This window comes from Dipodomys ordii, unplaced genomic scaffold, assembly GCF_000151885.1.
Source record: "Dipodomys ordii isolate 6190 unplaced genomic scaffold, Dord_2.0 Scaffold56, whole genome shotgun sequence".
NCBI classification, from domain to species: domain Eukaryota; kingdom Metazoa; phylum Chordata; class Mammalia; order Rodentia; family Heteromyidae; genus Dipodomys; species Dipodomys ordii.
This window is the reverse complement of record NW_012267272.1, coordinates 11,655,143-11,671,052: the sequence shown is the minus strand read 5'-3', so window position 1 is coordinate 11,671,052 and position 15,910 is coordinate 11,655,143. Positions and strand designations below refer to the sequence as shown.

At 38.8% G+C, this 15,910-nt stretch overlaps 1 protein-coding gene across 1 annotated transcript in view; it reads right to left on the bottom strand.

Annotated features, from left to right (window-relative positions):
- Cntnap2 (contactin associated protein-like 2) overlaps window positions 1–15,910 on the bottom strand; it is a 1,232,273-nt gene that overhangs the window by 735,187 nt on the left and 481,176 nt on the right. The window contains exon 11 of the mRNA XM_013021595.1: window positions 5,078–5,249. Within this exon, the coding sequence (XP_012877049.1) occupies window positions 5,078–5,249 (172 nt within the window). The remainder of the gene's footprint in view (window positions 1–5,077; window positions 5,250–15,910) is intronic.

Here is a 15,910-nt window from a genome sequence, read left to right as displayed (position 1 = left end):
TCCTTCTTTCTTTCTTTCTTTCTTTCTTTCTTTCTTTCTTTCTTTCTTTCTTTCTTTCTTTCTTTCTTTCTTTCTTTCTTTCTTTCTTTCTTTCTTCCTTTTTTCCTTCCTTCTTTCTTTCTTTCTTTCTTTCTTTCTTTCTTTCTTTCTTTCTTTCTTTCTTTCTTTCTTTCTTTCTTTCTTTCTTTCTTTCTTTCTTTCTTTCTTCCTTTTTCTAGGCCTGAACTCTGGGCCTGGGCGCTGTCCCTCAGCTCTTCAGCTCAAGACTAGCTCTACCACTTCTAGCTTTTTCTGTTTATGTGGTGTTAAGGAATCAAACCCAGGGCCTTTGGCAGGTGAGGCAAGCACTCTATTACTGAGACACCTTCCCAGCCCTCCTGACCACTTTCTATCTCCCTGATTCCTGGTCATGAGAACTAGTTGAAGAAACTGTAAAGTCTGGCTTTAGTTACCCAAGGCAACCTGTCAGTCACAAAGGCCTCCTGGGTAACCTGAAGATACATGTTTGTTACTTACATGGAATCAAGGGTGTCCCTGACTTTTTGCTAAATTTCCAGTAGACATTGCTACTGACATCCCAAACGAAATTTTGGATTTATTTTCTTCACTCCCCTTGACTAATCATTAACATCCACATTCTTCCTTGAAGGAAATAGAAAGTCCTTCCAGTGGTTTGTACCCAAAATTTTGGATGTATTCATTTTTTTTTACCCTTGACACTATTCCACTGGGAAAAAATCTATCTTATAAATCTATAAACCTATAGATTATATAAATATTATCTATCTTATATCTTAAAAACTTATCTTAAATACATTTGGAATTCGCCACATCTCATTGTTCCGTGCCCATATCCTAAACCATCTACCAGTATCTTTCACTGGATTAGGAGAACAGCCTAGTTCCTCCTCTTCCCAGAGCTGGAATCTGTCTTTTAAGATACAAACTACATCCTGTCAGGACTTTCCTGAGACCCCAAGTTCTCTCTGAATAAATGCCAAATCTTTCAAAGAGCACAGAAGTCCTCAGGGTCCAGTTCTGCTCTCCTACCGCTCTTTTTTTTTATTGTGAAAATACTGTACAGAGGGGTTACAATTACATGGGCAAGATAGTGAGTAAATTTCTTATTAAGCATTGTAGCCTCCTCCTTTGTTTACCCTTCCCATCCCTTCCCATCCTCCCTCCCCCCCCTAACCTCCCCCCCTCCCAAGTTGTAAAGTTCATTTTTGACATGACAACTTGTACTTCTCATTGTTGCAACAGGTCCACCTGTATCCTTATTTAAACGACTTGTTTTTCCTCTTCCCCTCCACAAATTATACCAACATCAAATACAGTGAAAGCAGGTGTTATACTGTGGGGGAGGGACATAGAAAGCAACAAAGAAATAATCTTATAACTGCATTAGAAACAAATGCATGAAAGAAAAAAATCATTTAAAATACATATCTTAGGGTTCTTTTTCCTAACATCACCTTATCTGACCTTTTCTGCTTGTCTCAGACATATACTAGATATTGCAAATAAGGGAAATCATGGGACCTATGTTTCTTTGGGCCTGGCTTACTTCACTTAATATAATTTTTTCCAAGTCTTTCCATTTCCTAACAAATGGGGCAATGTCATTCTTTCTGATGGAGGCATAGAATTCCATTATGTATATATACCACATTTTCTTGATCCATTCATCTACTGAGGGTCATCTGGGTTTCCTACCGCTCTTCTTAGGTTTGCAAGCTCGCCAACTTGGCTCCCAGGTCAGGATGACTTCTTTGTGTTGACTGTTCTTTCTGTCTAGAATGTTCTTCCTACACATTGGTAAATTTGGTTACTGTTCCCAGATCTTGCACTAGTATTCTTTTCAGTGAGGCCCACTCTGACCAGTACTTCGATCTCAGGCGTGCAAATCTTCCTTGCATTGCTTGCGTGTGTCTTTCTTTCTTTTCACAACACGAAATTGTCCTAACCTAATATGTATTTTTTACTTTTACATTATATCTGTAGTTCATTGTTTGTCTTTCCTCCCCTTTCCACATAAGATGAGCTTCAAATGCATACAGATCTTGGTCTGTTTTGTTGAATGATTTATCTCTACTACCTGGAAAGGTGACTGACATCTTGTCTCCTCAAGAAAGAAGCTCTGAATACATAATTCTCTGCCAGGGCATACTTGTCCTTTTCTTGTTTCCATGCTGTATTCAGAAAATAGGTAAGCCAGGAGTGGAGGTGTAACCCTATAACCTCAGCTACTCAGGAGATGGGAGCAGAGAGATCTAAATTTGAGGCAAGATCAGCAAGACCTTGTCTCAAAGGCAAAGTTCAAAAATGTTTTGGGGCATGGATCAAATGGTCCAATGCTCCCCTAGGCAGTAGGAAGCCTTGGAGTTATCATTAAGTAATGAAAAAAAAAAAGCAGCAAACAAGAAGTTAAAAAAATACTCTGAGATAGTCCAGTGTGACATATACACAAATCTTCCTTCCAATGAGCTTCAGTAAAGTAAAAATAAAACATCAAAATAGCAGCTGTTCCTATCATCTCTATGGTATCTCTCTTATTTGTTTATCCTTTGTTTACATTTTGTTATTGCTTCCCCTCAAAGTACAAATCAAGCTGGAATTTGTAAGGACAAAAGTAAGTGATGGGTATGTGCTTCCTTGGATGAGAGGGGGGGTATTTGTGTAATTCCAGGGAAGTAGCAGTAGAGTTAGGCATCTGTGAAGCTTTGTTAGCTAGAAGGTATGCTAAGATGCATTCTTAAAAGATCATCTCCATGGGTCACTGCTAAAAATGGCCATTTCTCTCACCTGGAGACACAGATTAAGTTTGACCTCAATGAAATCTGCAATAGATTTGAAGAAAATGCATGTACTCCTATACCACATGTTCAAAAACTCAACCCAATATTAATATTTTAAAATTTCACCAGAGAAACATTATACATGGGTTAAGGGTTCCCCCCTCCACCTTTGGTATTCAAGTTGTTGTCCTAGAAATTACTACAAGGAGAAAATGTTTTCCATAAGTGAGTTTCTGGAGATTAAGACAAAGGTGATGACGTCCTTACAGAAGCCTAGATTGTTATTTTGAAGGACTGGATAGGCTCCCTAATCTGCCTGTTACAGAAAACTTGACAGTATAGACACCGGGATTGTCCCATTTGGGGAAACCAATAGGTTGGAAATTGAGCCATACTGGCTCTCCTAAATGTACCATGCTTTTCTCCTCAGCCCAGGGGCCATTGTGTATTCTCTTCACTTCCTCATGGGGGTGGGGGTGGGGTATGAGGGGTGTCCGTTCAAGATCCTGCTGTCTCTATTAGAGTAGAGCATTAAAATCTCAATCTCACCTGTGCTTCTTTGGTAACAAACAATTTAAATATAATGGCTAAGGAACGTGATGTCTGAAGAGAAACAGTAATACAAAATTCAGCCTGTTTACAAAGCAGAATAAGGTGACTGGACTTATTAGAAACAGAAATTACTATCTCATTAAACCTGCTGACATGGAAAGAGGACTGGTACTAAAATCTTCCATCTACTGTGTTAACTATTAGGAGGAAACAAATGTGTCTGTGTAGAAAACAGTTGTTACAATATGAACAGAGCATCTAAGATCAGACTTTAAAAAAAAAAGAGATCTCCAAAACATTTATCTCAGCTTTTCTGATTATGACCATCACTTGCTTAAGGCAGACACAATAGCTCATGCATTCTTAATGGCTCAAAAATTAGGAGTTTTGCTATTCTTTTCAAACATATACTGTTTATACACTGTTTATATTATTTATAACAATATTCCTGCACATGTATAGAATTACACAGTATGCTTTTTCTTTGTCTTATTATAAACACATTCATGCTTTCAAACATTATATTCTAGAGCCACCATAAACTTTAATGTTCAATTCACAGGAATGGCATTCTACTAAGCTTCAACAGACGCAAACTTATTTCGTGACAGGTTAGTTTACATATTGGTAGGGTTAGTGACATGTCTGTGAATGACAACATAGCTTACATGAAATAAGTTCATTAGAGATGTAAGATTTACACTTTGAAGCAGCTCACACTAAAGAAGCAGTAATGCCATGCTTGAAAAATTGTTTAAAATTGAAATACATTTTCAAAATTAATACAATTATTACTTACAGTGAAATAGTCCTTCCTCAAAAGATTTAAAAATAGCTTAGAAAGTCACCTTAAATTATTAGGTTAACTCCAAGTCATAGTTAAGTATAGTATGTTTGCCAACAAAGTAGTTCAAATTGCAGTGTTAAACATTGTCTTGAAAGGCAATTTTAAAAGTATGCAAAGGTAGTCCACATGATACTATAATATTGAATATAAAATTTGTATCTTTCTACTCTTAAGAGTTCAATTGATGTTTTTTATAAAATGAAAATCTCCTTCCCAGATTTACAAAAACTAAGTAGGATTATATTTTGTGGTATCTTTTCATGTGTCTTTTGCAAGCAGGGTCAATTATTCCAAATATTTCATGTCAGTGAATCCCCATTTGTACACTGACAATTGCAAAATTTCTCTGTGTTCTAAAAGAGATCTTTGGAAGGTACAATGTGCAGGCTGAGTAATGACAGAGACAGAAAGAGAGAAGACATCTTAGGAACATAGAAGGCAAAGGAAAATTAAACTGTCAGACTCAAAGATGTATGGTATCCATAAAGTGGAACATAGAATTAAAACCCCTTTTGTACAACTATTTAAAGATGACAAATAAATAAATGATAAGTATTTATCAGGATTCCACTATCCTTACACTTACTGTTCCACTATGATTGAGCTGTAGCATGATGCACACGTTCTTTGAAGGAGCCTGATCAAGGCTAAGGTGACACTATCGGTTCTTCCACTGTGTGTGTGTGTGTGTGTGCATAGTTCTCCCACAGGTGCTGTCACATCTAATATCACAAATGCATCATAATAAACAGCTCTCAATTATCGCATGCTTTGTCTCTTTGATTCTTCCCTTTTCTGTTGGGCGTTTCCCTTGTTCTGCGAGAGATTCTTGAACAGGAAAAACCCAAACAGCCCGAGGCCCGACATGCACATGGCTTACCTGTCGATGATGGCACACATATCAATGCTGACATTCGCAAAGTTTCCTGGCTTTCTTTGTGCCACTTCATATAAATTCACCAGCTGATCATCTACTTGGATGAGTTGCATGCATCCTTGGAATGAGGGCTGAAGGGTAGAGTGACTTGAGTTACTCATCTGGTTCAGAAAACCTGCGAAACAGAAGAGGCAGGAACATTACAATCAGCACCCAGTACACTTTATGGAACGAATTGTGCATATCAAATCTTCCCACAGCCATCATGTCCAACTACTGGTGTCTTTGAACCTTACGGTAGACATGTTTGTTGCATAAGACATTTGAGAATGTGACAGGATTTTGAGGGAAGAAGTCAGGGTCCACCTGTTACGAGCTACAAGGCTACAAGATCTGTCTCAGATCTTCTGTTTTCGAATATTCTCTTTTGTATGTTTCCCACACTGTCCATCGCCCACTTGATTTCTAAGGATCACAGGTTTTAACTGAGCCTACCTTCAGAAGTCAAGCATGAAACTTCAGAACTTTATAAACTCCCCAGCTTCCTTTCTCTTCTTAGTTAGCATATTGGATTTGGGGGTCATGGCCTCACTTTGCAGCCCAGGTTGGATTTTTGAACTCACGACCCTTGTCTTCCTACCTGTCACCTCCTGAAGCTACTTTATATGGCAGCTATATAAATGTTAACAGATGGAACTACTATAAAAAAAAGCAAGTGAATAACAAGACAAAAATTTCACAATAAATATGATTGATTTGATGAGAAAATAGAAGATGCATAAACCAAGCTTGAAACCAGACTGTGAGAATTTTATTGCTAAATAATTGTAAAACAGTAATACCAATCAGTTACTATTATGGCTTTTCAATAAAAAAATAAAATTGTAATTGTTCATAATATGTGAGGTGTAAGGGAATGGTATTACTTGTTCACATTAAGTACCTCTAGAAGGTCCCCAAAATGTCGGCTTGTCATATTGATGCCTGTACCAAATTTTCCTAGTGAGCAATTTTAAATTGTACTCATTAGTCTGTTTATAAATGTAAAGTTATTTATAAACTCACTGCTTTTAACACTTTAGATAAAAAATAATTTATACACAAAACAGATTGAAACCAACATATGCCATTAAGTGAGCAAAAGTGGATTTTCAATAAAAATAGATATAAATCATTAAGGGATTTAAAAATATGATTCATTCTCTTTGATCAATAGTAATAATTTAGAATATTAAACACTTGCTTTTGTCTTCAGGGCATTGTCATTCAGAGAGTATACACCAAAGTATGTGCGGTAAGTCTGACTTATTCCTGGATTTATTTCATGTAGTTTTGACCAACTTTTGATCAAAACACAATAAACTTTTCAAAAAAGACCAAAAAACAGAATATTTAAATTTGTGTACATGCATTACATTCTCTGTTGGTATGGAGAAATGCCCAGTTTCAAATTTATTGTTAGTTGTGTTTTAAACATTGTGTGAGCTGCTCTTTATTTTGTAAAAACATGCTTCCCAAGGAGCTATGGTGTCCAGAGTGCAAGGTGCAAGTTGCAGTCAGCTTCCAAAAGGATATCTGAGGGCTTTTAATTAAGGGATCAAGTGAAAATGTTTTAGATATTTTGAAAGACAACATGTTCTGCAGTGGAAGTTGGATGGGGTTGTGGGAAAGATGAGTGAAATATCTGCAGTCTTTGAAGTAAAGAGTGTGGAATAAGATTCAGGATTTGGTGCGCAGTATTTAGGTATACAACAGTAACTTTGGTGATAGTTCTGTAGCCTGCTCTCTGTGGTTTCAAGTTACAGATGCTGAGACCTACTGTACAGATGGCATAGGTCAAACAGAGTATTGAACTCCATGCACTTTACATACCCATCATGTCTTTTCAAATAAATACCTGCAGACACCAGAATGTCACTCTATAATTTTCCTTCAGTACAATAATGAAAAAGTAAAATCACATTTGAATGAGATTCTCACATTAAAAATCTGTGGCTCTATGTCAATAGAGCAATGAACAGATAACTTGGTACTGGAATATAATTTGATGTGTATGCATGGGTGTGTGTTATTTTCTAAGCCATGTTTATTTGTTTGCATTGACAGTCCTTTTAGGAAAATGCTGATCTTATATACGTGGTCTATTTAGAATAGTTGTATGCGTACATTTGATTTTCAATTGTCTAATCAAGGCAAAATGGAATGAGGTTTAATGTCTAAATTTAGCATGGAGAAAACACCCAGCTGTAACTATGGCTCTCTTATAGGAAGATTATCTTTGTTTTTTTCTGTGAGGACTTGGGATTCTCTAAATTCCCATTAACTTTGAAAAATTTCAAAATAAGATCTATTTCACAAGAGTGGGAACTCTGAAGCAGAGCAGCTGCATGAACATGGATGACTGTAGATTGGGTGTAATCAAGTTCACAAAATAAGCCTTCCTATGTCACTCACAAGAACAGTTGGTTTGTTCTTGATAGATTCAAAGTCTGAAACTGACAGTCGTCTCACTTTCCTTCATGAGATATATTGGAGGGAAAGGTAACATGACAAACTTCTACATATCCATTAGGATTAACACTTTTTTTGGTCTCTTCTTCTACTATCCCTAAAGTTTCTAAGATGGATCCCATTAACTTCTGCCTGTGGGTATTTGTGCCCTTTTGCAGTCTTCTGGCAACTTCAATCATGGCTGACTTCTGCAGACGATGTAAAGTTGTGAAAAGTCAGGCACCATGGGCTCACACCTGTAATCCTAATGAGAGCAATTCAGGAGACAACACCTGGGGGTTCACGGTTCAAAGCTAGCCCAAACAGAAAAGTCTGTGAGAGTCCATCTCCAATCATCCAGAACCGTTCAGTACTAGAGGGGTGGCTCAAGTAATAACACACTAGCCATGAGCAAGGAAGTGGAATAAGAAGGCCCTGAATCCAAGTGTGTCTGCGCGCACACACACACACACACACACACACACACACACACACACAAATTTAAGTGGTGACATCCAAGGCTGGCTACCCTCTTAATCTTTGTGCTGGAAAATTAGCACCATGGACTTGAACAGTATTGGATTGGGGAAAGATCTATGAAAGACAATAAAAGATGAACATGTTTACAAATCTGTTTGTGGAGGTGCTTTGCTATGCAGCGATAAGTAATGAGTAGATAAGTTGGTATTGGGAGAAAATCAAACCCCAAACCTCACAAGCACCGATTTGGGGCCCGGAGAGTGTAAATAAGCTGGAGAGGCCTTAAGAAATCTCTTGGCCAGAAGCCTAATGATCCTGAAGAGGTTCATCAGTAACAGCTTAACCTAAGGTAAGAAAAATGTTACCATAAATGGAAAGCATGTCTTCTTGTTATGTTATGGAGAAGAATTTATTGATATCTTTGGCTACAATATGGAAAGAAAACAGATTATTATGAAAAAATGAGTAAATTAGCCTAATAACATGTCCAGGAAGCATATTGAAATTGTCCTTTGGTATTACAATGACTAATCTCGATTGATAAAGAAGGACATAGACGATTATGGAAGCATATTTTGGAGTGGCTTTGAGAGGATTAGCTAAGACTGCCTTCCATGTAGGTAGTACCATCCCATAGGACGTAAAGGGGAAAAGGAGATACCCAGCTAAAATGCCAGAAATAGATGAATTTATAAAAACGTTCCCAATTTCTATCTGTCTGGGTGATGAACAATGCAATAAAAAAATTCCTCACTGGCAAAGATCAAATGCCAGAAAGTCATGGCAGGATGATAACAAGAAGACATGAATGTAAACTCTAGGTGACCTCCTCAGAAGCTCTGTCATGATTTGGCAGCTAACAATTAGGAGACACCAAAGATCCTAGATCAGGAGGCTAATAACACTCTACCACTTGGGGATTTTTTTTTGATTATTGGAGTTAAGAGACTTATAAACTTTTTTCCCCAGACTGGATTTGAACTGCAGTCCTCAGATTTCAGCCTCCTGATCTAGGATTATGGGCATGAACCACTGGTGCCTGGTTCTAAAGAGTTTTAAGAATTAGAATACACATATGAACTAATAAAACAAATTCTACCCAGTCTTACAAAACAAGTAGAATCCAGACAATCTTCTTAGAGTTAACAGTGAGCTAAAGACACCGAGGTTTTGATACTAAAAGTCTTTGGTAATATAACTTCTTTTGAAACACAGGGAAACAAACTTCTTATTTTCAGTTTCGTTTATGGATGAATATAAACTCAATAAAATCACCAGCATATTGGTGTCTGTGAATGATGGTTAAATTTAATTGCCAAATTGATTGGCTGCAAGATTGGTGTGTGTCTCTGAGGACATTCCCAGAGAGAATTGACAGACATGGGAGGGGGGGCGGTGCAGGGGAAGTTGGGAAAGAACCTCCCAGAATGTGGGCAACATCTCTAGGTAGGAATGGAGATAGAATAGAAGCAGAAAAAGAAAGAATTGAATCAGCACATGCAGACTCTATTCTTCCTAAACAGATGCATCCTTTATGCCTTCTGTTGCCCATGGGTATCAGACTCCAGCCTCTCCACCTTCCCAACCCAGACTTGCAACCAGCTGCTCTCCAGGGAGCTTCCGCACCTTCGGCCTCAGCCTCTGCTCTGCTCCTCGGTTCCCATCGATCGGAGGCTCCCATCTTATTGCACTGAACAATCACAGGGATCTCAGGGTCTCTGGTGGGCCGGCAGCCAGTCTGACTTTCACACCGAGTCTAACTGTGTGAGCCCATGCACTGAAGCTCCTTTTATGATTGTATTTATACAATTGGCTCTGATCACAACGGACATGCTGTGATGCTTTCAGGGACTGCTTGAACGCTCAGCATTTAACTTGCTTAGAAGATTAATAGTGGGATTGTTTGCAGATACAAATTTGGAGCTAGGATTTGAGGGTCAGAAATGAATAGCTGTAAAATGCAAATAAAGCAAAACTTAATGAAAAGATGATCAAGTTAGTGGGGAGATAAGATAAGGAGGTAAAACTGTTGTATGTTTTTGGCTCAGAGATTTACATTTAAGCCTATGGATTTTGATGTAAAAGTACAGTGAATATATGGTTTCCTGTGATTGGATTTTATGGGTGAACAATGTGCTATCATAGCCGTGGCAAAATGGAGTCTTGTCAGTCTCGCCCGCATCTTGCCATCAGTAACTACAAAGTTCCCCTTCATATAGGATCAGTGGAATTATGTTGCATTATTGAAATGTTTGAGATTTCTGTTTTAAGCTTTATCACATAAAAGCTCCATATCTGATTTGAAGTCCACTCAGTTTATTATTCTTGCTGACAAAAGGATTTTCTGAGTGTTCAAGGTCTTAAAATTTTAATTCAGAAATATGTCAGTGAGAAACATGCTGACATTTGCACTGACATTAGAATGCCAATCTAAACTGTTGTAAGTTATAATGTTAATCCGAAGGAACAGAAAAAGCAAACAATAGATACGAGGCTGGAAAACTCATGTGGGTCCATGAGGTTTCTCTATTCACATTTACTTTAAGGTTAGGAAGCTTGGACGATTAGAGAGAGGTTAGCAGAATGCTACAAAGATGTTAAGGACAACTTCGAATCTGCTTTCCAATCTAATCTTGGAAGATTGTTCAAAGTATCTACCAACCACTGCTATTATCCCAGTCTTCATGAAGGACTCAGGCAAAATCACTTGAGCAGGGACAGGAAAACAAGTCTTGGGATTGAGTTTATAGCAAACGCTAAGTAGAGTGGACCAGAAGTGAGCCTTGTGATGCTTGGTACCTACCATTGAGAGCACTAATACAGGATGCTGTGTACCATGTGTAGCTGGGTACAGGACAGGTTAAGTGAGCACATAAATAAGTACAGTGAGGCGAGTGAAAGCCAGGTTACAATGTCAGAGGGAATGGAACAAATATGGCACATGAGAAAGAACGAACAGACTTTATAGGCTTGGGTGGGAATTTAATCCATAAGTTCGAACTCGGCATTTTTTTTTTTTTGTCGGTCATGGGGCTTGAACTCTGGGCCTGGGTGCTGTCCCTCAGCTCTTCAGCTCAAGGCAAGCGCTCTACCACTTGAGCTACAGTGCCACTTCCGGTTTTCTGGTGGTTTATTGGAGATAGGAGTCTCACAGTCTTTCCTGCCCGGCCTGGCTTTGAACCGCGATCCTCAGATCTCAGCCTCCTGAGTAGCTAGGATTACAGGCGTGAGCCACCAGCACCCGGCGAACTCGGCATTTTCTATATAGGTAAACATATAGAATGAAGTATATACTTAGAGAGAGATACGCATATGTGGTTATTATACTGAAAATTCCGTCATCCTCCGAGAAGCATCTGGAAGTGGAGTCACCTCAGAGGCAAGGAATATTCCTTGACCTTGATCTGGGCATCACTACTGTCTAAAACCAGGACTCCTGAGGAAAATGGTGGATTGCAGAACTGAATTAGAACATGTGCAGAGTGACTCGAAGATTTTTTTGCATCATAAAGAAGTGAGAGGGCTACTAGAAAGCTAGATCCATGACATAATACAAAGGAAACAGCTTAAAATGGCTTCTTCTTGCCTAATTGAAGACAACTGGAGTATAAAATGCATTATTGGCATGCTCAAAAAACATGTCAAGAAGATGTTGGGAAGAGGAAGAAAGAAAAAGTTACAATCATAACCCAGTGGACAAGCATCTATCAGATGATCTGTATAATAGTGAATAAATAATTGGCAACTAAAAGCCCTTCCTGTTATAGCTCCTTGCTAACTTGTGGATGATTCAAGTTATTTTTCAGACAGGGTCTTATGCTTTTGGATGGTGCTCATGTAAGGCATTGATTCTCCTACCTCTACCTACTGCCTAGCTGGGATTATAGGCATGTACCACCATGCCTGGCCTGAAATGATGCTTCATATCCCACTTTCCTTTTCTTCTGGGCACTGTTTGAGTTACTCAGGGTTCTCTGACCACTGGTTAAATAACACTTTTTTTTCCTGACTGTCTTAGAAGAATGTCGGTGAAGCTAAAGTAGAGGAGATGGATGAGAGATGTTTAACAGAAAAACTCAATTGGTCTATCTATCTAGTCCTGTCCATCATATAGACACACTGCACATAGAGAGAGATGAGTAGAATAACTCTTAGATCTCTGGCTGAATAACTAGATTGATGCTGATGGGGAGAACACTGGGGAGCAGCGGGTCTTCAGGCAGCTAGACAAGGGTATTGAATGTTCTGATGAGTGAAGAGCTGGGACTCGCCCATCCTAGAGTACTTCAGGGGATCCAAAAAGGAGGGCCCAGTCCCCAGCTTCATATCCACATCGGTGTGTGGTCAGGAGAGGTCAGGATCTGAGAAAGATCCAAAGGCCTTGGGCTGCCATTGCTTGAAGGAATTGTGTGGCTCACTAAGCGAAGAGGGCCAAGGTTAGAGCTTTAGGAATCAACTGTAAATCAAAGACAGAAATAGGAAAATGAGCCCATGAAGAAAACGGAGACAGAAGCAGGAGCAAAATGTCAGCGATGACGTGAAGAAGGGATCCGGATGGTCATCTCTGTGGTTGATTGTGGAATCTGACTTGCCTCGGCACACAGGGCCGGTCCTGGGTTTACATTTGAGTCCATGAAGCTGCAGAAGTGTGCTGTGGGGTTACAAACACAGTTCTGAAAGGAAGACGGGAGGGTGTCCAAGCTGGAGTGGGGTGTAGGGAGCCTAGCACCCATAATCCAGGAGTTCACCAATAACAGGGTAACTTCTTTGCAGGTAATTATTGAATCAATTGATTTGTGTGTGGGAGGGAAAGGTGGGGGGCAGTTAGAGGTGTCCTGGGTGTGTCCCTGAGCTTTCTGTGCTCAAGTTTAGCACTCTATCACTTGGGCCCACAGCTCCATTTCTGGTTATATTGGTGGTTCATTGGAAATAAGAGACTCGTGGGCTTTTCTGCCCAGCCTGGCTTTGAACTGTGATCCTCAAATGTCAGCCTCCTGAGTGGATAGTTCAGTTTAATGATGCAACTGACATAACTCAATTGCCAGCCTTATTCACATCTAAATGTAAGTTACTTTTCTTTATAACATTTATGTTAACTGCTTCCTTATAATGGATGTGGATAAGATAGAAAGCCAAGTATGCTTCCCTCTGAGTCTTGGGTACTGTTTAAATTATTTGTGCTTTATGTTCTCTGGTTCTTTATCCAGGAAGCAGACAAATTACAGTTTGTGAGCAGCACAGGAAACCCTGCAGGGGGGAGGGCGAGATAGTAAAATTGATCTCTAAATGAAGTGCTTAAAGGTCCTCGCACCTTGTGTATGCCAATTGACAAACCTGTGTCAGCGTTTTACTGACAGACGTTGCTATGTAATTTCAGTCATTTTTCTATCTATTTGCATAACTGACAACATACTTCTTTCATCCTTAAGGATTCTTTATTCTCATTAAGAAATCCAGCGTAAGGAATATAAACATGGTTGTGGTCAAAGAGGCCAGACAGCTGATTCTTTGACTAAATAAAATAGAACCAGAAGATCTAGAATAACATTGTTTTCCTTTGCCATAGTTTCGCTTCCCTTCATAGCAGAGTGGTGTCTAGCCTAGTGGCTCGTTTTGGCTTCGCTGGCACTGTTGATTCCTATTCTGGTTTCTTTGTAGGATGTAAGTGTGGACATTGCTCAGAGTTTATCTGGGCTGTATCTGTCTTTCTGGTGGATTTGCCTTTATTATGGCTCTATCCCCACCCACTGACAGGACTATGTAGGGACATCTCCCACCTTATCTCCTTGGTCCTTGAATGAACACTCACAGCTAATGTACTTCAAGTTTCTTTGATTTCTCCACTGCAATGCATCTCACATGTTCCAAACACAACATCCCTTGTCCTTGTCTCTGTCCGGTATTCTAGCATTGCCTGTGGCCGCACCCAAGCGTCTTAAGTTCAATTCTTTATCTCTAAAGCTGTGTGTGTTAACTAACGCAGAGTTACCCCCAGCCTTTGCATGCTCCCTCCCTGAAGAGCACACTCACACCTTTTACACACTCACCTTTTACACAACTCTCCGGGCCTTTCACACCCCCTGTGTCCAGACCTTCACAGGGCCTTTCACACCCCCTGAGTCCAGACCTTCACAGTTTCGCTGCTACCCAGTTCTTCTTTTTTTTGGGGGGGGGATCCGGTCGTGGGGCCTGAACTCTGGGCCTGGGCGCTGTCCCTCAGCTCTTCAGCTCAAGGCTAGCGCTCTACCACTCGAGCCACAGCGCCACTTCTGGCTTTATTCTTTTTGCTTATGTGGTGCTGAGGAATCGAACCCAGGGCCTCAGGCATGCAAGGCAAGCGCTCTACCACTGAGCCACCTTCCCAGCCCCTCGCTGCTACCCAGTTATAATCGGCCTTCAGTTTGCAATCTGAGTGGTTTCTACCAAAAAATACCAATGTGAGCATGATTCATTCTGGCTCTAGAGTCTCTCATGCCTGGAATAAACAAATGCAGAGGAATCTGGAACGTGCTCAGGGTTACCCATTCCCTTCACAAGCTTGCATTCTAAGATGAAAAATAAGTTCAGAGATGGTTAGAAATCAAGGTGTTATACATTTGAGGATAAAAATATTTTTAAATGTTATAGATTAACTTAATTTTATGTAAGTATATTTTAATATAATTTTTAGCGAAGTTTGACATAATTTGTCACTTGGTTACATTTTAAATATATACATTTGAGCCAGAATAATTTTAAATAAATGAGCATTAATATCTTTTCATTACATATGGAGTTATCTTAACAAAATCATTAGGGATGGGTCTTTCCTCTTATCTTCTTACAGTACTCAGCAGACCCAAAATCTGTTTATACAGTAATTGGTTTAACATGTAAAGAGAATAGATATATTTTTTGGTATATTTTAGTAAACATAAAGAAATTAATAAAGGAAAGTTAAACAGCATACTAGTATTTTAACAAACGGAGTGAGAAATTTGCTAGTCAAGTTGTACTATAGGATTTTCAAAATTATAGATGATCAAAAAGCACAATAAAAGGTAGAAAGATTATATTGAATATTTAAGCATTTTTATTTTTTTACATATCCTTTTTATTTTTAACTTTTAATCATTGATTTGCAAAGATTTATTTTAGTTTAAGTAAAGGAGAAATGGAAAAATAAAGAGGAAAATGGGAGTTAAAGATTCCTACATTTGGGGCTGGGGGTTTAGCCCAGCGGAAGCACACCCGCCTGGCGCGCGCAAGGCCGCGGGTTCGGTTCTCAGCCATGGTTTAAAAAAAAAAAAGACATATAAAGATTCCTACATTTCCTTTTTTAAAAAAGATAAAACTGTGCATTGACATAAATACAGTAGACTGTTTTATCTAATAACTTTAAGTCATTATTGTCATAAACTGCTTTATATTTGAGGAAGGAAATACTTGAAAATTTTATATATTAATTTTATGTAAGTACATATTAATATAATTTGTTAATTATATTTGATATTATTTGTCACTTAGTTGCATTTTAAATATATATACTGAGCCAGAATACTTTTAGGTAGATGAGTGCTAGTATCTGTATAGCTTTAGAATCAGTGTTCTGAATATGCAGCCATGTACATTTATGTATTCATAAAAAATATTGTCTTACTGATTCTTCAGTATAAACAAGTATCTACTTCTAAAGAGAAACTTCTCTGAAGAGGAAAGAAGAATGGCCAATAGACACATGAAGAAATGTTCAACATCCCTAGCCATAAAAGAAATGCAAATCAAAACAACATTGAGATAACACCTCACCCCAGTTAGAATGGCAAAAATCAAGAACTCTAACAACAACAGATGCTGGAGGGGATGTGGACAGAAAGGAACCTTACC